This window comes from Sorex araneus, chromosome 2 (genome assembly GCF_027595985.1).
Source record: "Sorex araneus isolate mSorAra2 chromosome 2, mSorAra2.pri, whole genome shotgun sequence".
NCBI classification, from domain to species: domain Eukaryota; kingdom Metazoa; phylum Chordata; class Mammalia; order Eulipotyphla; family Soricidae; genus Sorex; species Sorex araneus.
The window spans coordinates 372021916-372048795 of record NC_073303.1 but is presented as its reverse complement, the minus strand read 5'-3'; the positions used below and the strand labels follow the sequence as shown (position 1 = coordinate 372048795).

General features: G+C 45.5%; 1 protein-coding gene across 2 annotated transcripts in view; it reads right to left on the bottom strand.

Annotated features, from left to right (window-relative positions):
• CDH7 (cadherin 7) overlaps nt 1-25860 on the bottom strand; it is a 158768-nt gene extending 132908 nt beyond the window's left edge. Inside the window, exons 1-2 of one of the 2 annotated variants that reach the window (XM_055126070.1) lie at nt 24400-25860; nt 10447-10854 (exon numbers count right to left, since the gene is read on the bottom strand). In XM_055126070.1, coding sequence (XP_054982045.1) covers nt 10447-10656 — 210 coding nt within the window. In that variant the 5' untranslated portion in view covers nt 10657-10854; nt 24400-25860. Of the gene's footprint in view, nt 1-10446; nt 10855-24118; nt 24194-24399 lie in introns of those variants that run through there. The other variant, XM_055126071.1, reaches the window with a different exon arrangement.
• Between the last annotated feature and the right edge of the window lie 1020 nt (nt 25861-26880).

Genomic DNA, 26880 nt, shown 5'->3' with positions numbered 1-26880 from the left:
TTATCTCCAGGGGTGACCTTCCCAGACGGTGCAATGGTGAGCCACCATGCAAAAGCAGGAGGGGGAAGTCCTCCTTTCTACCCAGCTGAGCCAGGTCAAGCCCAGAGTCTGCAGAGCACCCTGAAATATCACAATGTGAAGCAGAGGAGTTATAACTATCCCGTGGTCTGTTGGATCCACCCGTGTGGAGTGGCCAGTGGTCTTTCCCATTGGCTTGGAAATATTTTTATCAGTTGAAACTCCATAAGTTTAGTGACTGTCTCATACACCAAAATCTACAACTTTTAAGGAGTGTGACTCTTAAAATGTGAAACAATAGCACAGCAGGTAGGGCGTTTGCTTTGCATGCGACCTTCCAGGATTCGATTCATCTGTCCCTCTTGGAGAGCCAGGCAAGCTACTGCGAGTATCCCACCCGCACAGCAGAGCCTGGCAAGCTACCTGTGGTGTATTCTATCTGACAGACACAGGAACAACAAATCTCACAATGGAGATGTTGCTGGTGCCCGCTTGAGCAAATCAATGAACAACAGAATGACAGCGACAGTGACAGTGAATGAAATTCCTAAATATTTTCTTACCGAATCCTCCACAGTTTGATTATGGAGCATAGCCTACTCTGAAAATGACTATTCTAGGCTTCATCTCTAATATTTATGGTGGTGAACAAATGTTATTGTATTTTTTTCATTTAGTTTGGGGGGCTAGTGGTGTTCAGGACTTATTCCTCACTCTGCACTCAGGAATTACTCCTAGCAGTGCTCAGGGGACCACAGGTGGGGCTGGGCATTAAGCTCAGGTTGACCGTGCACAAGGCAAGCATCCTACGAGCTGTACTATCTCTATGGCCCAAATGTCACTTGAGTCTTGCATAATTGCTTATTATTCTTACTATATTCAGTTTCAAGACTTGTTAAATTGCAGGAAGTAGCAAGTCATGATTTCAAAGTCCTACAAAGCACATTTTTGTCTTCTTGAATCATGTCATTTTAAAGATAAGGGTTTCAAAGGCCTATGTTCACGAAAGTGCTAGATAATATTTTAACTGAACTTGACACTTATCAAAAACCAAAATTTTTATAGACATAAAATGTCCTCTATATTCTCTAAAATATTACCTTCTATTTTGGTCCCAGTTTGTAGAAAATTTGTATTTTTATTTCTCATTGATTCAATTACAGAATTGAAATTTTCAGCCTACATTTCAAGTTTAAGGAACGCTCTCTGTGTGTATATGTAACGCTTGTGATGAATGACAATGCCATGTGGTTTATAACAACAGCATGGACTCTCTTGCCTACTTGTTTTGTTTTGGGGGACAAATGCTGTGATTCTCACGGGTTATACTCTTGCCTTTGCATTTGGGGTTTACTCCTGGCAGTGTCTGGGGTGGGGGAGCATATGGGATGCTGGGGATCAAACCCCAGCTTGGCCTCAGGCGAGGCAAGTGTCCTACCCACTGTCCTCTCTTCAGCCCTAACAGCACAAGCTTTCTACGGTTGCACTATTAACCATTCACTTAGTGACTGAAGTCAGTAGGAATGTATCACCTTGCAGTTCTGGTATCAGAAGTTCCACCGAGTTTATTTACAGTTCACAATTTGCTCTGGGCTGAAACCAAGGAGTCTAGATGGGATTCTGGAGGAAGAATCTCTTTCCTTGGTGTTTCGAGCTTCTGCATGGGATTTCGTATAGCGAGCTTTATAAACTGGGACTTTATATTTCTTCAAAATATGATAACTAGCTGAAATAAGAATTTGATTCAATTTTCTAAGTCTTCTAAACTGGAGTTCTAATGCTTTTTCCGACTCTACTTATTTTACTCCTAAGTATACCTATAGAATATGATTAACTAGCTGATATAAGAACTCATATTAGTTTTCCAAGTCTTCTAAACTGGAGTTCTAATGCTTACTCCCTGACTCTACGTATTTTACTTTCAAATTGTACATATTACATCCATCCCTAATTTAATGCTGCCTCTCCTCTTAACTCAGAAGGCTTTCCTGAAGAATGAATCAGTACTGACTAGGAAATGGAAAAGTTGTGGACTCTAAAAAAGAATCATTAGGAAAAACTATCATGGCCAAACCTTTTCTCACATTAACTATAATTCTCTTCATTCTTTGGATTGCAACTTTTGAATACATTAAAACGTAAGACACTAGATTACATTCTCTTGAATTCATCTTAGCTGGCTGCCTTATTTTTTTCAAAATAATGTTTTATTTATCATTATAAAAAGGCTAAATATTTGTGGCAACCTTAGAGTGCCAAACAGTCATTTACATATTGGAAGCAATGGAGGAGAAATCACTTATTCTCAGCACTCGATAAGCAGAAAACTTTCTTGAAATCCTAGACCGCAGAAAATATCACTAAATAGTCAAGAAAAAGAAAACAAAATCAATTTTCCTGAGGCAGCTTAAATTGATGTAGTCTTGAGGAACAAGATCAGTACAGAATGAAGGACATTACCTGGCCATGTTATAGACTGAACCCTGTCACACATTTCACAGAAACATACTCCTCATTTGAAACCTGGACAATGACCTGAATAATGCATCCGATATTGCCCTCATTTACCACAACCCACAAGGACAGCTTATATAAGTTCACTTCCCCCATCAAGATTTAAAACTTTTAGATTTAAAACTCTCTTCATCAGAGTAACTAAATCAAGTACGCCAAGACTTCATAGGTGTGAATGATGGTCTGCCCCACTACGATGTGTATGTAGCATTGTTCTTGCTCGAATGGTATCATCTGAAGTGGGCAGAAAAGGAAGCAATGGGTGAATAAAGCAGACTATGAACTTCCAGAACATCGATGATGACCGAGGGCCTCTCTCAGGTGGAAAGGACCAGAGAGAGACACAAGTGCAAGATGCGTTACTGGATTGGCTCCAACCAGAAAACGTATCTCGGAAGCTGCAAGTCTCAAGACCATCTGTTGATTAGGAAACAGCTTTTTACCTACGATAAATAAAGTATAGCCAAGAAAAAAGAATGACCTTTTGGGGGCTCTGGGATAGTACTTTCAATTTAATTTTTAAGTCAAAATATTTCAAAATAAAGCCTTCAAATGAGGAGAGTCAGCGTGGGGCAGGGGCTCAAGGTGCTTACCTTGAATATATCAATCCCAGCTCGGTCCCCGGACGACAGATGTTCCCTGAGAATGGCCAAAAATGACCCCTGAGCACTTTCAGGTGTGACCCCATTTGTTTTTTTTTAACTCCCTTGTGCCAGGGAGACATTGCAACAAGTAGGCACATACATCCTGCATGCCTAAGCCTGGCTTCAAACCCGGCATCCCTGGGTTCCCTGAGCCCCTTGGGGAGCAAGCTCTGGGCCCAGAGCACCAAACTGAGAGTACCCCCAGGACCGCTGGGTGCCGCACCGGAAACAGAACAAAAACCTTAACCTATTTGATCTCCATTTCACAGATGAGAAAATAGCATCATTTTATGTCTCACCCCATTGATCCAAACAAAGGGAAACTTCGCAGTGTAACCTCAGGTTTCTGCTTACTGATCCTTCTCCTATATAAAGCTTTCCCCAAGATAGTTTCAGAAGACGCTGGCCTACTTTCGGAGAGGATAATTCACCCTCTCTCTGTCTTTCGCTTTGAAGATTATATAAAACAGGATTATGAAATCGCAGATTTCACCATCACAGCACCTCGCCCCCCCGCGAGGGATCCTGCACAGAGCCGCGAGGTAGCTCCTCGGTCTCGCCCACCTCCACAGCTGGGGAGTCGCTGCAGCCTCGACGCTCTCCGCTGCCATCTGCTTACCTGCTTGACTTATCAGCCAGACTGCGAATTTTATGAAGGAGAAAGAGTTTATTTTATAAATTCTCCTGTCTGGCGCAGTGTGCACCGCGGCGTAGATAAGGGAGGAGAAGTGGAGGCAGGAAGAGAACACGGAGGACGGGCTTGACAGCCTGTCAAAGAGAATTTGGAGGATATAATACTAAGCATATTTATGCAAACGTCTGTGTCTCTCCGATGATCATAATCGCAGTGACAGGTAATCAATACAAATCATGGAAAGTGATTAGAATAAAATTTGCCCCAATGTAGCACTTATCTATATATGCTTAAACCAGCAAAGACTCGGTGACACTCCTGCCATTTCTCTAATTCTGCCATTTATCTTTTAAAGTTATGGAGACTGATACAGATTCCATAAGCCCTACCAATGAGGACCGCAAATAAATTTTGTCTTGCCATTCCAGTGCACGTGCTATCCAGAGGCCCCGTGGTATCATTTGAGTTGCCATTTTCTCTTTTACTTCAGAAATCACTACAAAGGGCTGGGGAGATAATGCAAGGTCTGAGGTACTTAATTTGCACGCAGTTGACCCAGGTTCAGTCCCCAGCACTACACAGACCCCTGCGCACATCTGGTATTAACCCCTGAACACCAGAGCGGGGAGCAAACTCCCAGTAACTGCAAGGTGTGGCCCCCAAACTCCAACACCCTGCCAAGTAAACAGTTTTCACAATGTGAAATACAATTAGCGTAACAGTTTTGTGCAGCCAGTCCACTGAATGTTTCCTTTCTTTTAACATCTGGCCCCCACTGGCTATGCTCAGAGCTTACTCCGGGGGCTGTGTTCAAGGACTCCTTCTAGTGGGGCCCTAGGAGACCATGTGAGGTGCTTGTGAATCAACCCAGGTTGAAGGCATGCAAGACACGTGTCCTGCCCGCTGTACTATCTCTCTGGCTTCTGACTGATTTTGTTTGTTTGCTTGTTTTAATTGCTTCTTCTATCACGAAAATGATTAGCAAGGAAAGAGTGTATAAACATAGGCACACTTTAAGGAAGTGTGTTCACAGATAATTTTGACTAATACCGATAGTAAATAAAAAAAAAAGTCAGTCAATCTACATCTGTTTTGACTAAAAAGACATTTCAATCCCTAGCTCTCTCTCCTCGGGCTGGTGGCTGTTAAGTCTCCCCTGAGAAAGCCTTCAGTCATGACACCTTCACTGAGGTCTTCTGAGCACTGAGCAAAGGAGTCAGATGAAGCTGACCCATGGTAGCTCTGTGTTTTTGCAGCAAACACTGACACCTGCCTATCCTTATAGTGTAAAGGATAATACAGGAACTTCAAAAGGTTGATCTGACGTGCAGAAAAATGCATTTACTACTTGGTAATTCTGCCACCGTAACTAAAGAAGCAAAAACTGTGCCCCAAAGGTTTTTTCTTGGTGATTTTGGGGTGCTCTGTAGCAGTCCTGGAAGCCACCGGGCTTCTCTTCCTTCCAGGGAGGCGGTATGTGTTACAGGGGACAGACCCAGGGCCCTATCCCTGTGGGGTACGTCCCTCAGCCCTCTGAGTTGTCCACCACAAAGCATTTCTAAAAATACATATTTGCCTCCCACGGAACCTATCTCTGCCCAAACTCCTTGGCAAACAGCCACATAGCCCACTTTCACTAGCAAAGTAGGGTAACATTTCAGCAAGAGTCTTCTCTATCCATGACGCTAATAAAAAAGAAGTCCCACCCACTCTGTAATTCATAGGGCATTTCTTTTGAACACAACCCACTTTCAAGAAGACTATTTTCTGGGACCCGAACACTCAGCTGTAGCCTTCGGAAGACAGAGTGTCCCTGGGTGAGATTTTGCATTAGGAGGAGAGATAATTAAGCACGTGGAGAGCACTTGGCTTCAGTGATGAGCCCATGAGTGTGGAAAGCCGGGCCCAGCCCACACTGCACGTCTCCGGGTTGGATTTGAACGGGGCTCATCGGTATCAACTGTCCCTGAATGAGGAGGGAAGAAAGGGGCGTCATGGACAAGCCAAGAGGGATGGGAGCAGCGAGGGAACAGAGTGTGAGCGCGGCACGGAACCCACGTTTCAGGGAAAGTAGTGACCCTGAGCGCAGAGAGCGGCTGGCAGCCCCTGGTGGTCAGGAGAGATGGAAAATACTTCAGCCCTGCAACTGAGGCTGCGCGACACACCCGCTTGTCAGATGGCCAGGGGGGACTTGCAGTGGGAAATGACAAGTGGAGGAGAGGAGGGTTTAGCACAGTGCAGCGGCCTGCAGGTACCGCCCCAAAGTCAAGGAGAAAAGAAGGAACTGTCTCTCCCCCTCACTCTCCCCGGGAAAGGGCCAGGAAGAGGGGCCCAGGGAGCTTCGGCATGAAGAGGTTTTTGCGTCTGAATTCCAGCAGCAGGTGTTAATTCTCCTTGAGGTGGGACCAACCGATTCTAACACATCCCAGAAGTTTGGATGCCGAGTGCCCTCAGGGATGGTGCTAGAAGCATTTCTCGCCCTCTTCAACGGACTATTTCCCTGTGGTCCTAAGTTGTGTGCAACATGGTAAATTAACTAAAATATCATTATCTTCTTTGTCTTAATGACCAGTTGGAAGTACTGTACCCACTGGTTTGGCCATTAGTCACGAATAGTATATCCACATTCAGTGGTTTAAAGGATGTACAGTCATGATTTCTCTGACATTTAAAATCCTGGTTTGGGGCCAGGTCAGTAGTACAGCAGGGAGGGCATTTGCCTTGCATGCAACCGACCTAGGTTCAATTCCCAGCATCCCATATAGTCCCCCGAGCACCGCCAGAAGTAATTCCTGAGTGCAGAGCCAGGATTAACCCCTGAGCATTGCCAGATGTGACCCAAAAAACAAAACAAAAATAAATAAAATCACGGTTTAAGGACTGAGTCTTTTGCCCACAAATCTGATATTCTCAAAGTCTAATTGAAGACATCTTTAAAGACAGGACGGGGCCCGAGTGATAGGACAGAGGGTAGGTGCATGCCTCGCTTGTGGCTAACCTAGATTCGATCTCTGGCATCCCATATTGTCCCCCACTCCTGCATTGGTGATTCCTGACCGAGGAGTCTGGAATAAGTCCTGAGCACCACTAAGCATAACCCCCCCCCCCTACAAAGGGACAGCCTGCATTTCTAAGTGCATCCAAACTAAACAATTTCTGTAATAACTGTAATGAGCTTAAGTACTATTTTGCATATAAAATGATGCCTTCTTCCATTTTGAAGGATCGCAATACAAAGTTGGACACATCACATGACAGATTACCCCAACTCAGTAGTTTATTTGTAATATGCAGTGAAGTAGATGAATATAATCGAGTCTCGATTAATTAAATACATATCTCAAACATTTTGATCTCATTTATTCTAACCCAGTGACTTGCATGGCCCATTTCATGATTGCCATCTCAGAAGGCAGGAAGCAGCCTGCCCAAAGGGATACAACTCACAGGAAGGGGTAGACTCGATAACAAAAGTGAAGTCAACGGAATGCATCCCCTACTTCTCCATCATGCTCAGAAATCACCTGGAGGACCAGGTTATCATTTATGTTTTCCAAATAATGACCTCAGTTGCTAGATTCCAAACATGTGATTCTCTAACCAGTGTAGGTCACATGCATGTGTGTGAAAGGGAATAATTAGCTTTCTTTGCCTGCTCTGCTGATTATCTCTACATTTTCCTCTAGTTATTTTTTTTGTTTGTGCAGAATGAAAGACTCTCAAGAGAGAGCTATTATCTCTACAAACTTAAAAAAGAAAGAATATCTATCCTGAGGTCAAAGCATCTCTGAAATGTCTGCATGCTCAGACCACCATGGTCCAGAAGAACCTTCTGTCCTCTAGTAATCTAAATACAGTGCTCAACCCCCTCACCATTTTTCCCAAGTAAATACAAAGTGCTCCTTAAAGACCTTACCTAATCATCTTTTCCCATACCAGATTCTTTATCTGTCCTTCTCTTCTATTTAGTCAAGTAAAAGGGTTTAAAAAAAAAAACATTTATATCATGAGTATTTCCCTAAGAGTATCTGTATCAAACTCCCAGAATATAATACGTAAGACATAAGCACATGTTTGTTTCCTGATACAGAAATATTAAAAGATAGCAGGATTACTTAAAGGGAGGTCAAGAACGAGCTTCATTATCTAGTTAAAAAGAAGTGCATAGCTTTCTTTATAAAATAATAGCTTTTCCCATCGGGCCCTCGTGTATTAGGATTTTAAGTAACACTATGGGCAAGACTTACCATAATTTTAAATTGATTTACCAGTAGTGATTAGGATACAAACAATCTGAGTTAGTGTGTGAAAATGATAAGGCTTTTTAAAAGGGCATTGAGTGGCTGGAGAGTCACTACGGAGAGGCGAGAGTTGCACCCCTGGCTGACCTCCCTTTGAACCCTGAGCAGAACCAGGAGCGATGCCTCAGCACAGACTCAGAAGTAAGCCGACTATATCAGGTGTGACCCCAAAGACCCCCAAAATAATAACATAATAAAATAAAAGGCTGTTTATTTTTTTAAATTATATCTACTTCAAAATGCCTTCTGTATCCAGGGAACTTCATTTATACCTAAATTCATACAAATAGCTTAGAAGCTTTCCAAATTTTTAAAAATTCTTAGAAAAGCATGATTTCATCTAACTCTGATATTTTATGAAGTAAGTAACTAGTATAGATCTGTCCATAGGGGGAATAAAAGCTTGATTTGTTAAGTGCTCATTAAAAATGAATGGAATTAAGAACTCGACTTCTAGTCAATGACAATGCATAATAGCTTTCACTCTCAGTTACAAGAACACAAAGATTAAGAGAACCAGTGTATGATTCTCTTGTATGATTCTCAGTGTATAATACAGATTGTGGTACTATGAATGCAAATGCTCTAAGAAATTAGACATGCGAGCATAGGAGAATGACACCTAAAGATAGTAGAGATAAGGGCCCGGAGGATCGCCCCACGGCAATCTCATGTGCTGGGGGAAAAGACAGGTGGGATGGAGAACAGACCATTGGGAAAGTGATGGTTGGAGGGTTCACCCAGTATGGTAGATATGTGCTGAAAGTAGAGTACTGACCAAATATAATGACTGCTTAGTGCATGCATTGCGTGCCATAACACCCAAACGGCGAGAGAGTAGGAGGGAATGTTTCTGCCACAAAGGCAAGGGTTGGGAAGGGGTGGGGGTGGTGGGAAGGACACTGGGAACATTGGGGGTGGAGAATGGGCACTGGTGGAGGGATAGGTACTCAATCATTGTAGGACTGAAATATAGACACGAAAATTTGTAAGTCTGTATAAAGAAATTAAATAAGTAAATAAATAATTAGAAATTAGACATGCAGAAAAAAAAAATCCTTGCATTTCCAGAAGCCATTTTTTAGGGCTGAAAAATGTGGGACTGGCTTAAAACAAAATGAATCCACATTTCTAAAAATTTTAACATACTTTAATCCTTTGGTTTTCAGTTATACTATCAGTACTTACAAACTATAGAAATACTAAATAAAGTAATAACTATAAGAGATTCCCTGATTTATGCAAATAATCCAAGAACAAAAAATATTATTCCTTAGTCTCAGTGATGAAAGTGTAATCAGATGAAAATGTACACAGTGAATGAAGAGGTGGTTCTTCTCACTCATTCAAAGCAAAAAGTGTACTCACGGATAAATTAATCTGTTTGCTCTACTTCATGGTGTCAGGGATAGGTACACACAGATGGGAAAGTGAAGATAAGAAATTCAGGTATATACAGATTTTTAATCAATCACTTTCTTTAGGAAACCTTCCCCAATGCTCCTTACCAAGCTGAGAGAAAATTTGAAAAATCTTTATAAATATGAAAGTTGGCAAAATCATAGAGTTGAGGGACAGGGCATATAACTGGGAGGGACAAGCCGGACTTTATTACCCTTCAATTCAGATGGGAAGTCTCCCATTCAGAGAGTCAGACAGAAAGAGATTGTGAGAAATATCTCAATTTGGCAACAAGTTGGCACCAACCAAACCTACCACAATCTGCTCACCATTTGTCTGATATCACTCCTAATTAACTTCCATTCACACTTGTTTTTAAACAAAAGGAACTTTTGCAAAGCAGATAATTATTTTTGTTTAATCCATCCAAACAGGACCATGCTAAGCAACTTAGGGCTGAATTTCTCACAATTTTGAGACAACAAGCTCAAAAACTGAAATTTTCAACTGCAAAAGGATCTCCAAGGGTAGAGTTAATGTCTCATTAACATGGCACACTCCTCCCAAATAATTAAAAAATAAAAAAGTTAAATCTCCACTGGCTGTAACAAAACACTATTCTTCGTTGAGGAACAAATATTTTTGTTCTAATCTTACATATCACTATTATGTGTCATTTGTGTGCGAGAATTGTGGTCTAGCTCCTAAGCATTATTGTCTCTTTCTAGGGTGAATGATCACTCCATTCATTTGGACTTCATAACACAGAGTGGAAAATACCTGTATTAAAACTTCAGAGCGGATAGCATCAACAACTCGATAAGCTACTTCATAGTTGTGACAGATTACTTTTCCGACCCCAGGGCAAAGAAGAGCAGGTCCCTCTGTCCTGACCAGCATTCACGACCACGACGGAAGGAACAAAACGCCCTACCTTTCCTACATAGAGGGGGTCTGAACCCATGTACTCCTCCAGCACAAAGAACTGATTCCACACCCAGCTGCGCTTGGTCCGGGACCGCCCTGATTGGAAATAGGGCTTCGATCTGGATCTTGAAAGTTCTGCTTGATGCATGCCAGAAAAACACAGGAAAAGCGCTATGAGCTGCAGCAAACGGCACAACTCCACTCTGCCCAACTTCATCTTTTTTTTTTCTCTTTCTTTTTCCTGTGTAAGAAAAAAACCTTGACAAGAGAAAAGGCACAGTTCCAGTTGGCTGAGCTGCTCTTGCCTCCGGCAGGATGTCAGCTGGAAGTCCAGAGATAATAATTTGTAGAGTGTTCGATTGGAAGAGGTTACCACGGCCCAATCGCTTTCGCCCAAGAATGGTGTAATCGGTGCCTATCAGAAAAGAGAGAAGAGCTAATGTCAAAAATCTAACACAGAATCTGGACCTCTCATTCACTAACCTGCTTGGATTTCCCGAGATACCTCAATTTGCACGATCATTAAAATACACATTATAGGCTTTGATTGAAATGTACAATAACCGCACCATCCTTGCGAATTCCATCAGTGATGATGATGCAAGAATTACCCTCACTCCGTATCACAACCTTCATCTTTCACGCTTTTCTCTATGGTACTTTATTTAAGCATATGCTTTATGGAATGGAAATAGAGCAACATCATTTTAAAATAAAAAAAAAAAACCTTCATTTTCATGTGAGCCTTTATTTATTTATTATTTATTTTTTGCCTTTTGAGTACAGTGAGTTTCAGTTGCTCATATTAGAATATGAAAGCAAAGCGACTCGATGCTGGGATTTAACCAAATGGGAAGGACATATGTTGGTTTGAAATCGCTCCTCGAAACTCTAAAGAGAAATAAAGAAGTGAGGTGATTCAAACTGGTTGATTGAGTCTGAGTCACAGTACACCAGCTGTTTGGATGTGTTCTGATTTGATTGTGATCAGCTGAAAAGCCCAGGATTTGTACTTTCCACCCTTCAAACCTATTGTCATGTATGGTGGGTAGCATGTTGAATTCTGATTGCTCTGCAGGTATTTTCTGCTCCACAAATGTGTATTGAGCATCCTGCAGTAAGGCTGACACGTAGTAGGGCCTTCCTCTCTGAATGCTGATGGGGTGGGGTTTACTGACCAGCATAGTGGCAAGAGGCACCCAGGAGTCACTGGAGGAGGCACAGGAAAAAAAAAAACCTTTCATTTTAAAGTCTTCTTATGAGATTGCAGAATTCTGATTATGCAGTAGCCAAAAATCAGTTACAAAACAAAGTTCTGAACACACCCCAAAACATAGAGGAATGAGGAGTTATTACAAAATGCTCACTTCAATCAGTAGGCTGCACCTTGGCTTATGAATTTGGTTTATGAATAAATCAACAATAGGAAAATTAAGGAAAGAAAAAGCATTAATTTTTTTTGAGAGGAGAAAAAACGGTTTTAAAACCCAAAGGCTGAGAGAGCTTCTTATCAAAGCAAAAAATGCACAATCTTTATTATTGTCAGTTTTTCTGTCTCTCTACCTCCCCTGTCACCAACTTTGCAACTCCTTAGATAATCATTTCTGACAGTCCAATTGCTTAAAGAAAATAGCATGCATAGCAGAAGATCCCATTTGGTTGTATAGTCTATGAATTTATTACGTGTGTTCAGCAGTTCACACAACTGAGAGAATCCGACCCACTGAGCTTTGAGTTTGAGCTCCCTTCACATGAACATATTTGTACTCCAACTACCTCCAAAAAGTTTTAAAATTTCACAACACATTCCAGAATAATTCAAGTTGGTGTTAATGGACGCAGGCTGAGAACTACCAGCACAGATGACCTTATTCTTGAAGCCTACTAACTGTGACATGTGTACTGAACACTCTCTCCCCAAGTACTTCCCTCGCAGGGCCTGATGTGAATCTGGCCCATTAGTACATCTTTTTAGAAACTTCTAGGTCTTAGATGTCAGCAAGAAGTAACCTGAAGCCTGGAAAATTGTCCTGCAAGCAATTTTTGGAGGATGGAGGAGTTGGACCACACTGCCTGTGCTCAGGGTTTGCTCCTGTGCTCAGAGGTCACTCCTGATAGTTGTCAGGGGACCCTACGGGGTGCAGAGTATCAAATGCAGATCAGCCTCATGACAGGTTAGTACCCGCTGTGCTGCACTCTCTCCAGCCCCGGGTCCAGACATCCTAAAGAGAGGCCCTCCATGAGATAGAAAATCGACTTTAAGAAGGTCAGATCAGGGGTTGGAGCAATAGCACAGCAGGTAGGGCATTTGCCTTGCACGCGGCCGACCCGGGTTCGATTCCCAGCATCCCATATGGTCCCCTGAGCACCACCAAGGGTGATTCCTGAGTGCAGAGCCAGGAGTAACCCCTGTGCTTTGCTAGGTGTGACCCAAAAAAGAAAAAAAAAAAGGTCAGATCTATCTAACCCACCGGAAACAAGTTATTGGTAGTAAAAGAAAGCAAGGAAGTTCGTAAATCAGAAAACGGTGGCACAGCAATGGCAGAGCCAAGAATCATAATATTCAGGGGGGAAGGCCTTGAGGTGGCAGCTGCTGAGCTTGGCGAGTGGCATGGCTGTGTGGTTCGCGTCACCTGCCAGGAAATCAGATCCTGGGGGTGGGGAGATAAAAGGACTGAGACTAGAACCTCAGCTCCGAGGCTAAAGGACAGCTCCCCTTCCTCCGGACAGAATAAATGTCCTCATTATAACAGGTCATAAGCCTTTGCTTCCTAAAGCATTTTAAAAATGTGATCTAGTCAAATTCTATTCTTTGGGCTACTTGATGGATTAGGTGAACTTATCCTGATTAACTGTTTCTGTGCAAAAGGCATTGCCATTGCTAAAAATGAAAGAACGTGAATGTCTGGAAATCAAAATGTGAAGGTTAAAACGATTCCAGTGCAAGACTGTGAACATTTGCATCAGAGAGAGATATAAAATCGGAATTGACCACCTCTGAGCTCTGCAATCTTGGACAAGTCATTTGAACATTCAAAGAAGTTCCAGAGATTCAGCCTCGACCTTGCTTACAAAAGGAAAACAATAAAATCTCTATCTACATCAGACAAAGAAGAAAATCCTGAAATGTGAAGGGCAGAGTCTGACACATCTGAGAACACTAAAACAACTGGTTCTTCAAAGAGCACTAAACCAACTGCAGTTGGGACCAGTAATATGATCATTTTTGAGTTTGAAGCTGGTCAGGCAAAAATTAAAGTCCACATGATGTTTATTGTCCTTGTACTCTGATCTCTAGTAGACTGTTTTAGATGAATTTGACAGGGAAAGAACTCTTTTAGATAGCTCTATTCAGTGCCAGAGAATGAAAGAGATTAATCAAAACATCTAGATGGAGAAGAAAAAGGGCACCCAAATACTATTTTTCCAAAAATGATGTCATGCTTTCTTTCCTAAAAGGCACGTTCCCTGTAAATTTCATAAGTCAAACACTGGTAACAGCATTAGAAATTTGAATTCACTCAGGATGTTTGTTGGCAAGGATGAAAAGAAATATAATCTGGTCTCTGATTAGTACAACTGGAGTTTCTACCACGTGTGTGGGGCCTAGATTCCTCTCGATTTCATTTACATATCTGAAGGATGAGGGAGTAGAAATGAATTTCTGAATTGGTTTCTTAAGGATCTGTTCTGGTTTTGACTATCATATCAAATCAGTTTTATTGGCTTTCTGTGTTAAGATGCGAATGGTGTGAACTTTTAACCATTAAACGGTAGGAAGGAGAGCACAGAACTATAAAAGCAGCATTTAGCCTAATAATGAACAGAATTATGGACTTAAACAAAAGATGTTTGGATTTCTTTTCTTTTTGCCTTAGAGACTGAATTTCATCAGTCTTCCCCATAGATTTCGATCCTTCACAGTCTGGTTGTCAAACTCAAAGCCAATCCAGCTGTCCAGCCCAACTCCTCTGCCCTGAGGTGTGAGAGCAGGAGAGAAACAAAGGCCCTGATAATGTCTGCAAAGCCTTCAGATCCTTGTGGTCCTCCACCAGAAACAGCCCAGATTTGAACATGAAATGTGCACTCCTTCCCCAAAGGCATGGGGGAAGCATCAGGGGCACCTTCTCTCCTCATGCATGAGCCGACTTTCAGCACCAGGAGTAACAGTGTCTCTCTCAGCCATGTCCCCAATTAAGATACTTGCAGCCCTTCCTCCTTGAATTCCATGTGGTTCATTTTCCTGCCTGTCATCTGCCTCCTCTACTGTCTCTTCTGAGCCGTGTGTCTTCAGGGGCGGCCCGGTAGGCTGTCTGCCCATGGTCGCTCACCTCCAAGACAAAGGCAAGAAAGGGCGCGAGTTTGCTGTAAGATCCACAAATCTGAACCGACCGCTGAACGGTTAATATTGGAAAGCTTTAGAACTCTGAGGAAAACCACAGAAGGAGGTGAGAGGTGAGTAGATGAAAGAGCACTCAGAAAGGCTGGCAAGAGCAGTGAGGGGGACCTGACGAGTCTCTGGAAATTAACAATCACTGGATTGAGAGTGATGGTGGTTTGCTCTAATTCGATAGGTTAGATATAGCACTGGAGCACTGTCGTCCCGTTGTTCATCGATTCGCTTGAGCGGGCACCAGTAACATCTCCACTGTGAGACTTGTTGTTACTGTTTTGGGCATACTGAATACATCACAGATAGCTTGCCAGGCTCTGCCATGTGGGCGGGATACTCTCGGGAGCTTGCTGGGCTCTCCAAGAGGGACAAAGGAATCGAACCCGGGTCAGCTGCGTGCAAGACAAACGCTCTACCCGATGTGCTATTGCTCCAGTCCAGTTAGATATAAACATTGTATTTGTCTTTCCATTTAGAAACTGTTTTCAATGCTCTCTCCAAACTAAGCATCACATGAAAAGGGACCACAAGTAACAGGAGGATTAAGACTAGGCACAATATTAACTCTGCAAGGGCAAACTGAAAGGGGCTGGGCAGGGCGGGCTAAGGCACACCGCGAGTCAAGTAGTGCCAGGAGAATCCCCATCACCGTATGAACTCGAAACCACTTCATCATGTGCCCGTTTCATTCCAGTGACTCTTTTCTTCAAAGAAGTATTTCCAAGTAGATGGCTTAGTACTCATTTAACTTTAATAGCTAATATTATTTTACCCAAACAAATTATTATAAACTTTTCTTGGATTTTCTGCTCCACTTAACATCTCTGTGAAGCCAGTTTTCAAAATCAAATCAAGCGATTCTCATGCTTTTAATCAAATGTTTTGCCTAAATTTATAAAAAATAATGACCAAAAGTTCCTCCATGACCAAACATTAAAGGGTTTTATGCTTCAACACACAAACTGCTCATCAGCACAAGTGCAACCCCAACATGCTAAAGACAAAAGAAGTGGCATGAAAGATTAAAAGAATCCAATCAGTCGCTCACATGAATTTATAACTACAGGATAATTTTAAGCACATGCCTGATTGGCAATTAATTTATATAGGCTAAAATGTTTCTTAAAATGACACAGTGCCGGGCCAGAGAGAGAACACAGCGGGTAAAGAGCTCACCATGCGGATGGCTGCCTCAGGTTCAATTCCCAGAACCTTATATGGTCCCCCGAGATCACCCAGGTGAGTTTTTGAGTAGACGGTCAAAGAGACCGTCTTTGACCTGAGAGACCCTGGTGATGTCCCGAATAAAATAACTGCACTGCACCGTCGCACTGTCGTCCATTGTTAATCGATTTGCTTGAGCGGGCACCAGTAATGTCTCCATTGTGAGACTTGCTGTTAAGTGTTTTTGGCATATCGAATAGGCCACAGGTAGCTTACCAGGCTCTGCCGTGCGGGTGGGATACTCGTGGTAGCTTGCCATGCTCTCCAAGAGGGATGAAGGAATTGAACCCGGGTCGGCCACGTGCAAGGCAAATGCCCTACCCACTGTGCTATCACTCCAGTCCAAAATAAAAGAAAACAAATATATATATATATTTGTTTATTGTATATATATACAATATATATATAGTATATATATTCACACACTCACACACATATACATAAGCATAGTACAATAAGCAGTCTAAAATATCTTGGGCTATATTACATACTTGTTGATTGTATTTAAAAGGAAACATAGCCCTATTTTTAGGTTCCATAACACTGAAATGGAAGTGTTCCTTTCAGTCCATAACCCATGGCTGACCTCAGATATTCCATTATAATGGTTTCCTCAAAGACGGGCTCAGTCCCTCATTCTCTTTGTTTATAGAATCTACCAGGTGCAGGCATGGCAGATAACAGCAGATAGCACCTAGCACACAAGTGCCATTACCTCTGACCAGTACTGCTTCAAAGAAGCTCTGGCCCTATTTTGGAAAAAAAAAATATGGATATTTGTTCCCAGAAAGATGGAATAAGGTATTCCCAAAATAAATTTGGCAATATGTATTTTCTAGGAGAGCAACTGCTAAGGACTCGTGGAAAACAGTCCAGAAGAATCAGAGAAATCCATAATGCCAAACACCTCCAGATCTGATATTCCCCAAGATGTTTTGCTGGCTGATCTATACCTCATCCCACTACAAGAAATCACAGCTGTAACAATATCAACAAAACGAAGGGGAAAAGAATTTGCTATTGGCCTATTGGGAAGAAACTGTCATTTCCAAGGCTACTTTAAAGTTGAACTTTACATTCTGACAAGCAACCTTTTTTAAATGAATCCTCACAAAGGCTGAACAATTTCATGTTTAGCAATGAAAACAAAAGCTCAAGAGCTGTTCATAGCAACAGCTGGTTAGTGGTTTCCTGGCAAAATCGGACCACAGCTTACTGTGTACCCTGCTCCTCAGTTTTTTTATTTTCTGATCCTTTGGGAAGAGAAGATAGTTCTATTTGGGATCCTCCTTGGGTGCCTAATGGTATTCGCTCGATTCAATGACCTGGGTGATTAATGGTATTCTTTAGATTCAGTGAAGAGGCTGCCTCACCATACATCCAAAATCTTTGTATTTTTGTTTGCTTGTTTTGTTTCGATTTTTGGGTCACACCCGGCGATGCTCAAGAGTTACTCCTGGCTTTGCACTCAGGAATGACTCCTGGCGGTGCTTGGGGAATCATATGGGAATCAAACCCAGGTTGGCCGCATGCAAGGCAAACGTCCTCCCCGCTGTGCTATCGCTCCAGCCCCATGCATCCAATATCTTGAAAGAGTTTCTGTGTCCTTGCTCTCCAGACACACATCAGGTATGCATCATGGTCTTTCTCTGCACAGCAGGTTGTAGTCTGCCTGACTGAAAGAACACAGTTTGGGCATTGCTACTTCACTCACTTCCCAAAGAGATGCTCCCCCTGTGTGGGGATAGGATCTAATCGACTCCATTCAGGGATGCCTAGATCCAGCCTGACCCCAGTGTCTAGACAGGAGAAGGACAGGGAAGGAAAGAAATCAAAAAGAGAAGAAGAGAATGGGAAGTAATGGGTGAGTAGGCACCGGGGCTTCGGTTACACTGGTGTATGGCTGAAGGGTACAGTCATATATCCAAAACACAGACGCAACAACATTGAAAATATGAGATCTAAGTGGCAACCACTGGAACTCAGCAATGTCTGTCAAGTTGACAGGAGGGGATGGGGTGGGGTTGGGGTGGGGAGGGAATCTGGGAACACAGATGGAGGGAAGTTGACACTGGTGGTGGGACTGGTGTTGAAATATTGTATGCTAGGGCTGGAGCAATAGTTCAGCAGGTAGGACATTTGCCTTAGCATGCAGCTGACCCCTGTTCAAATCCCAGCATCCCCTATGGTCCCCCAAGCACCACCAGGAGGAACTCCTGAGTGCAGAGCCAGGAATAACCCCTCAGCACCACTGGTGTGACCCAAAAAGCAAAAATTTAAAAAAATATATTGTATGCCTAGGACTCAACTATCAGTAACTTTGTAAATCACACTCTTTAACTAAAAAAATTGTTTTTAAAAAGTAAATAAAATAATCATTCTTCTTGACCACTGATTCAAATTTTGAAGAATTTAATTTTTGCTTCCACATGCTTATGCCAAGCCTCACGCATGAGCGGCCCTGCGACAAATAACCATATAGGAAATATGTATATATATATATATATATGTGTGTGTGTGTGTGTGTGTGTGTGTGTGTGTGTGTGTGTGTGTGTGTGTCTTGGAGAGCCCAGCAAGTTACTGAGTGTATCCTACCTGCAAGGAAGAGCCTGGCAAGCTCCCCGTGGTGTATTCGATATGCCAAATACAGTATCAATAACCAGTCTCATCCCCTGACCCTGAAAGAGCCTCCAATCATTGGGAAAAATGAGTAAGGGGAAGCTGCTAAAATCTCAGTGCTGGGATGAATGGAGACGTTACTGGCACCCACTTGAATAAATCAATGAACAATGGGATGACAGTGATACAGTAATATATATTTAAAAAACACAGAAAGATGGAAGAAAAAAGAAAAGAAAATAGGTCTAACCAAGGAACATTTTAAGATCTGTTGCCACTTTATCACCCACCTCCAGGCAGGTCCCATTGATTAGTCAAGCTATTTGGGACAGGGCAGTCTATGGACTGAGGTTAGCGACAGTTCAGAGTGAAATAAAGGGACCAGCTGGGTTCACCTAAGGGTTCATGATAGAAACCAGTTCTAGGTGAACAGGCCCCAGTCAGGGACACTGCAAGGATTAAGAAAAGAGAAAGGAGAGAGAAAAACTTTGGGGTCGGGGGGTCACAACCTGAGGGCCCCGACTGTCCTCCACCTACAATATTTATTGCTGAGAACCAGTAACCATCAGAAGAAGAACAGCATTATTTGATCAAATGCAAAACTATGCCCCCATACAATTTTTTTTTTTGCTTGTTGAGTCACAGTTGGCAATGCTCAGGGGTTACTCCGGGCGGGCTCTGCACTCAGGAATTGCTCTTGGGGGTGGTCACGGAACCATATGGGATGCCGAAGATCAAAGGATCAATCCCAGTTTGGCCACATGCAAGGCAAACACCTTCCCCACTGTCCTACGGCACTGGCCCCACATGCTGAACCATCTCAATCCACCTGGGCGACACCTTCCCTCTTACATATCCAATCCAATGGCCTTACTATATGCAGACACACATTCCTGTAAGGGGCCTTCTCAAGAGGAGAATCTTCCTGAGAGGGCGCAGAGAAAGATAGAGAAAGTGAGCAGTTCAGGACCCCGCTGGGCAGCACTCCGGGTTGACAGGCCTCATAAACTACCCGTCCTGCCCAGATTGGAGAAGAAAATAAAGACGTCCCCAAACCTGAGCCCCGAAGTTTGAAATCAAAGGGTGGAGACACAGACGAACAACATATAGGAACTGAAAGGAACACGGGCCAAAGGATGGCCCTTTCTTCTTCACAAAGAAGGAAGGTGAGACCCCCAGAATCCTACTGCAAGGGTCCAGTCGCAGGTCTCCGAGGGGCGGCCAGGAGACGGTGAAGGGGAGTTGGTTAAACATTTCTCCTTCGGATCATTTTACACCGACTTCCTAGTTTTGGAATGTATCATTTTCACTGAAATTGAAGACAGATTGAATCTTTCTCAGATTGTTAGTTTTCATTTCTAAAACAAGAGCTCAGCTGGTCTGCTCTTATCAGCAGGTTCGAGAGTTCAGAAGGAAGGGATGTATTGTGTAGGATGCGGTTTATATGTTCCCGAAAATTGGGAAGGAACCAGTATACCCAGCTTGACAGTGGGCTTGTCCCTGATCAGAAAGGAAGGAAGGAAGGAAGGAAGGAAGAAAGAAAGAAAGAAAGAAAGAAAGAAAGAAAGAAAGAAAGAAAGAAAGAAAGAAAGAAAGAAAGAAAGAAAGAAAGAAAGAAAGAAAGAAAGAAAGAAAGAAAGAAAGAAAGAAAGAAAGAAAGGCCTATTGCTGGCCAGGACCACACAGGCGTCCCACGCCCCACCGGGAGTGACCCCTGAGCACAGAGCCTGGAGTAAGTCCTGAGCGGAACTGCCTCTGGTCCAACCCCTGTCCCTCCATCCCCCAAAAAATCTGATGAGGAAAAAGTAAGTTCCCAACACAACACTGCAGTTAATTATCCCCCATGATATTGCAGCAACAGTCCCTTAAATGCTGTAGAAATAGGATAGCAATTCTAGGTAGGAATTACACAGGTATGATTACATTTTAATTAGTGGCATGGGGTCGACCTTCTGTGATATGTGACTTCCCATGTCCAGGAACTGTGATCAAATCCATTAGCAGCCTGGGCCAGATAATATTACAAACACAGGCCACACGCTCCCATGGTTAACTGGCCGAAATACTCCGGCCAGGGCGCTGGGGATGAATCACACAGCCTGTAGTGTGCGTCTGGGTGTATGAAATGAATGGAAACTTCTCTTCCAGAGGCTGAGACAGTCAATTTCAACTAAATAACCTCTGCATGGGTGAAGGCATGGAAAAAAAGGGAGAGAACAATACTTTCTAATTAACTAGCAGAGGCCTATGTAAATTAAAAAGAAAAACAAAGTGACAAAGCACAATACTTCTGAGCTACTTATATAATACCAACATGGGGGGGAGTCACATTTAAAAGCCTTTTTCCTAATACTTTTGCAAGAAATCTAGGCTGTCTCCATTTTGATTTGTAACATACCCTTGCTTTCACACCGAGGCAGGTATGATGCATGTGGCTTCAATAAGAGGCATCATAATTCCATAAACGCTTTGCAGAAACAGTCCCCCAAAGAAACCTTAGCAGAATGAAAATCTATAATATAATCAGAATTAACTGTCTGGACAGATGTCTGCATACTCATTTGCACCGTTAATTCTGTCAGGGAGGAATCTTGGAGAATGACAAGGGGGAAACGTTTGCAGGGGCTTCTTTCTGCAGATCCAGCAAAATCCCAGAGGAGGCAGCCGAGGATTGCTGCTCACAGCTAGATTGGCTCAGCTTGTCAGAGGCTGACGAGCCGGTCACACGCAGGACTCGAATCACATGTCCTTATTCCTTGTCCTCAGCTCCCCTTCGTCACCCCATTTAGTAGCAACTGATTTCTTCGTGCCAAAGAGAATAGCTTCTATCACAGGCCCTGTGCAATCAAACTAATGCATGGAAGTTATTTTCGAAGTTTCTCCAACTCCGGTTCCTGGCGAAGGGTTTGAAGCCTCCTAAGCGAGTCAGAACCCGCTTTGGGGTGAAAGAGAGAAGCATGATGGTATACAGAGGATGGGATCGGACATGAAGGCAAAACCTCAGCAAGCCCTGGGAGACAGGAATTAGGCAGAAACAGTCACGGCACCGAACGGTTTATCCGAAAGATTTTCACAAGGAATGGGAAAAAGATACTGGACTGGATTTAACACAAAGATGGATTTACTCCCTCCAGATCAGAACACATTCTGGGAACTTCCTTACTAGCTCAGCCACCCCCAAACAAAGCTAAATGAGATGCTCAATGGGAGGAGAGGCAGAATATTGAAGCCGTCAGACACGCAGAGCTTGGTTTTAACTTCTCATACCCACGACCCCACAACCCCATGCCTCCTTCTCTACTGTACGCTAAAATGTAGAGTCAACTCAAGGTTAAGCCAACAGCCAAAGGGGCTCTGACGCTTTGATAAGAAAGTCCCAAACTCCGGGATGACAGCCACAAAAGTGGACTTCAGGAGCGTTTGAGATCTGTCAGATTGTTGAACAATTCTACTGATCTCTTGTTGCCCACTCTAAGCACACGGTGCCCCTTTATGAAAGTTTCCCAGCTTGCTAGCACCCAGCAGGCTGAGAAGGGGCAGTGCTTACAGGCTGTTCCCTTGCTCTTGGCACTGGAGTTCTTTAGCAGGTGCCACCGTTAATCCTGCCTCTGGTCAGATAGTAACCAAGTCTCCGCTCCCCGGAAAAACTAGCAGAGAACCAAGATTTCTCCAAAGTTGCCTGTTTGACTGGAGACTCCATTCATTCGATTTTCAATTCATACTGTTCCAAAGAGCCCTCACATTTTTAAAGAAAAGACAGATTCTCCTTATTGTATTCCTTTAAGCAGTTTTAAGAAAAGAGCGAGGGAAAGAAAGCCCAAGGATTCTAAGGAAGAACTTACTCCGGGAAGTTCCCTAAAGCTTCAACACACTTTTTTTTTTTTTTGTGGCTCTTCTTCCTCTTCACACACAGCCTCACCCCTAGCCCCTATCTCTTTAAAGACACTCAACTGTTTTGATGTTGTTGGTTGCCTATCCCTGCAAACTTTCCCTTAAAAAAACGACCCCTTAAACTCTACCCAAATATATGTAAATTTGTGCTATTACTCCGATAGTCAAGAGGCATTACTTGTCGTTTAGCCTGAGCTATTTATTCGCACTCTTTTTTCTTTTTCTTTTCTTTCTATTTCCCCCCACAAAGTTCCATTTACCTACTGGGGGGTGTGAGGGGTTGCAACCTCTCTGCTTACAGCAGTTCCGAAGGACCAGACCGAAGGATATTTCATTCACTGGCGATCTCATAAAGAGAAGCTCCTTCAAGTCCCTCCCCGGCTCAGTCCGCTGATGCACCAAGCCCGATGCCCCCCTGGCCCTGGCGCCTGACGACCCCGCGTTCCCGCCGGCCCCGGCTGGGTTCGGTCCACTCACCTGAACTTCAGCTAAGACCTCCGGGCGGCGGGCGCGCTACAGCGTACAGCCAATACAGACCGCGCGTCCTTTCCCACGCATCCACGCCGGGAGGCCAATGCCAGCCACCCCCGAGCCCGGGGACACGGGAGCACCGCGGGGGGAGTCCAGCGCGCACGGGGAGGCGCGTGGCGCGCGGGGCCCTCTGCCCAGCTGAGGACGGGGAAGCAAAGGGCGGCTGGATTGGAGGCTCTGGGTCGCCGAATCCCACCGACCCGGCCAGGCAGTGGTGGCTGAAAGGGGCCGGGAGTCGGAGGCGCCGCGGGGACCCCCGCACGCGCACGCACACGCCCCCTCCGCCGGCGGCCGCGACCCCCGCCTGGCTCCGCGCTCCAGCATCCCCGCTCCGAGGGGGCGCGGGCGGGCCCCGGCCAGCGTCTGCGGGGGGCGCCGTCCACACTCGCGGCGATCTGCTCCCCCCTCCGCGAACTCGCCAAGTCTCGTGGCACCCGCCGGGGGTCCACGCCGTCTCCCGGGCCCCGCGCGCCCTCGGTGCGGCCAGAACTTGGGGGGCGGGTAGAGGTGGGGAGGACGATCGCCGAGAACAGCAGCTCCAGGGGTCCCGCGGGCCGGGGCGCACGGCGAGGACTGACCCCCGCACTCACCTGGGGTCTCGCCGGGCTCACGGGGACCCCCGCGGCGGGGTGCGCGGGGGGCTCCGGGACCAGCGCAGGGGAGGGGGCGGCGGGTGGCGGCGGCGCGGGCTGGTGCAGAGGCGGCCGCTCGGCCGGCCCGTGCGCGCACCCCCGCGCACCCCCGCGCGCACCCCGCGCCCCGCGCCCCGCGCCCCCCGCGCCTCCCCCGTGCCCGCCGAAAGCGCGCTGCGCACCGAGCTGATGCCCGGGAACCCCGGGGCGCCGCCGACGGAGCCGCAGCCGGAGCAGCCGAGCCGCGGCCGAGCCAAACCCCCGACCCCATCCACCCGCCCAGCCCCTGGCCCCGACGCCCCGCGGTGGGGTGGGGGATGGGGAGCAGGGACGGGGGCCCCGGAGCTCCCCAGGCCGAAGGCAAAGTGGGCAAAGTCAGCCCAACTTACAGCGTTCGGGCCCGGCGCGGTTGCCCTTTCGCTCTCCTCCCGCTGCCCTAGTTGGACTTTTCTTCACTGGCGCCAAACGCCCTCCCCTCGCGGGCCGTCTAGTGCCCAACTTCCCAGGTGTGTGATTTACGGAGGGGGGGAGGGGGCCTGGAAAATCCGCAGCTGGCGCGGGGGCGCGGAGCTGGGGCGGGGATGCGGGGGGCGGGGGGCGCCGGCAGGACGCGCTGCAGCCGGCGCGGGGAGCAAGTTGCTTCTCCCCTGCCCGGAGCCTCCTCCTTTACCTGCCGGTGAAGTATCCGCTTCGGGGGGTCGCCGGGGGATGGAGCTTCACGTCCGAGCACGCCCGCTGACCCTCTTGCTCATGCTGCCCCCGGGAGCCGGTCCTGGACGGCGATGCTCAAAGTGCGGGTGCGGCGGGCTGGGGCTCTGCAGGTCCCGAGCTGTGCCGGCTGGCTCAGACCTGCCGCCTCTCCCCGCCCAGCCCCTCCCCTGCACCGAGCTCGCATTTCCCACGTCTCTACTTAGTACCCTCTCGTCTGGTGAGCCCGGCCTCGGCTTCTGTGCGAAGAATTCCAGCCACAGACATGCCGGGCGTTGGGGTGCAGCTCGGGGTACCCTGCGCCCGGTTGGCAGCGCGTCGCTTCATTGAGAAAGTTCTGCCTTCCGCCGCCTGCTAACCTTCCCCTGCTCCAGGCGTGCCCTGCAGCCAGCACACCCAGCCTCCAGCCCGCACCAAACCTCAGGACGTTTAGAACCGACCTCTCTCTCTCTCTCTCTCTCTCCCCCCTCAGCGCCTGGATTTTCCCAGGATGCACTTCTCTGTCCGGGCTTGCATCGTTCTCTAGGTACCCAAAATTATGGCTTTATCATTGAGCTCTTTGACTTGGTTTTCTCGTATGTTTTTTTTTTTTCTGCGTTAAAAACAAAAAAAATAACCTCCATTGGTGCCTGAAAAATAGCAGAGTGTGTGCTTTGCTTTCTAAAGCCGGTGAGAGGTTCAATTTATGGAACACATGGTCTCTGAGCACAGAGGCAGAGAGTAGTCCCCCAGCACCCCTGGGTGTGGACCAATGTCTCCACCCCCCAAAAGAACTCCACTGTCCTGGTAAATATTGTCTACAATGTTACAGATTTCTAATAGAGTTACCTACATTTGTGATGCTTAGTGTGTGCTGTGTCTCTCAACCTGGGTTCATATGCCTTTTTGGACCCCAAGATATTACAAGGGGGTCACAGTGAAAATTTCAGAAGTCCCAAGCAGCAAGACAGGAGAGCCACAGAGGGTGGGAAGGAGCCACCCTTGGAAAAAGCTAGAAAAATACTTCTAATGGACTTGCTTTTGAGATGGAACTTACAAAAACGTCAAGATGGTTGTTCAGTATAATCAAGACACAGCACATATTTGGCTTAAAGTAAATGCTTGTTGAATAAAGAAATGGATGTTTGCGTCTTAGGCAACAATGAACACTACTCGGGGAAGTTCAAGTTTTATGTAAACCCCTTTGTTGTTTGTCTGGGTCTTCCATTTGTAAGAGGCGGAATATTGATCAGGAGTCAGGCAAGCCACCATCTTAGTGTGCTAGCTTGTTTTAATTCAAGGACACCACATACAGGAATAAATCTAGAGATCATTTTTATTATTGTGTTTCTTCTGTCCCCAAATTTGCTGCAAACATGCGTGTTTATGTATGAATGCTGTTGTCCTCTGAATCTTTCCATGCTGAACTAGATGCCCTCACACCCTCAACAGGCCCTTTTGAAGATGTTTTTTGTCATAACTTTACCCATCTTCTAGAAGGAACAGCCTGAGCTCAGTAGGTAGAGGACTGCGTCTAACACTGACAAAACGCTCGCCCTCGGGACAGGTCTAGAGTTCCTCCCACCAAGCAGAAACAAGCTGGAAGGTAAAGACGAGATTCTCATCAGAACCAAGTGATACCGGTTGATTATCTAGAGAGGTCAGGTTGATCTTTCTTTTCTAAGTTTATTTGGGGTGAGGGCAAACGCAAGGTGCTCAGGGTTGACTCCTGCCTCTTCACTCAGGGATCACTCCTGATGGTGCTCTGGGGGTCACATGCAGTGCCAGGGAGAGCACCAAGTCAGCCACGTTGAAATGCAAGTGCCCACTGTGCTATCTCTTGAACGGAGCTGTTTTTTTTTTTTTCCCAGTGGGAGGAGGGCCACACCTGACCATACTCAAAACTTCCTTCTGGTGGAACTCAGGGCACCTTTAGGATGGTGTGGCTGGAACCCAGAGTGACCTGCTAGGCAAGTGACTTCCTTGCTCTCTTATTCCTCCAGCCCAAGTGCTGTCTTTCTCCAGAGACGGGACTTCCACTGAGAAACGAGTTCAGGAATGAGCTGGGCGTGTGGAATCTGCTGGAAAATGACTGTAGGAGGAATAAACCAGACAAAAGTCTGCAGTGAGTTGGGTGTATTCAGGACAAAGGAGAGAGTACACATGTAGGATGTTGGGGCCATGTGGCAAAGGATTGACTCTGTAGAGAGGTATCCTTCCAGGAGGGTGTTTTTGTCTTATACTTTGGAGGAAGCTTTTTTCCTTAGGTATTAGGGACCATAGATGCAGGGAAGACACCACAGGGTCACTGGGTTACTCTGTATACTCATGTCCAGGAACAAGACCTGTTTTACGAGCTCCCTTTTCCTCTCCCCTCCTCGGCTTCCGAGTTTCAGTTGATTAGAAAGGCTAGCATGCTGAGAAATTCAAATAAAAAGAACTGTAGCTAAATAGCTAGGTGCTG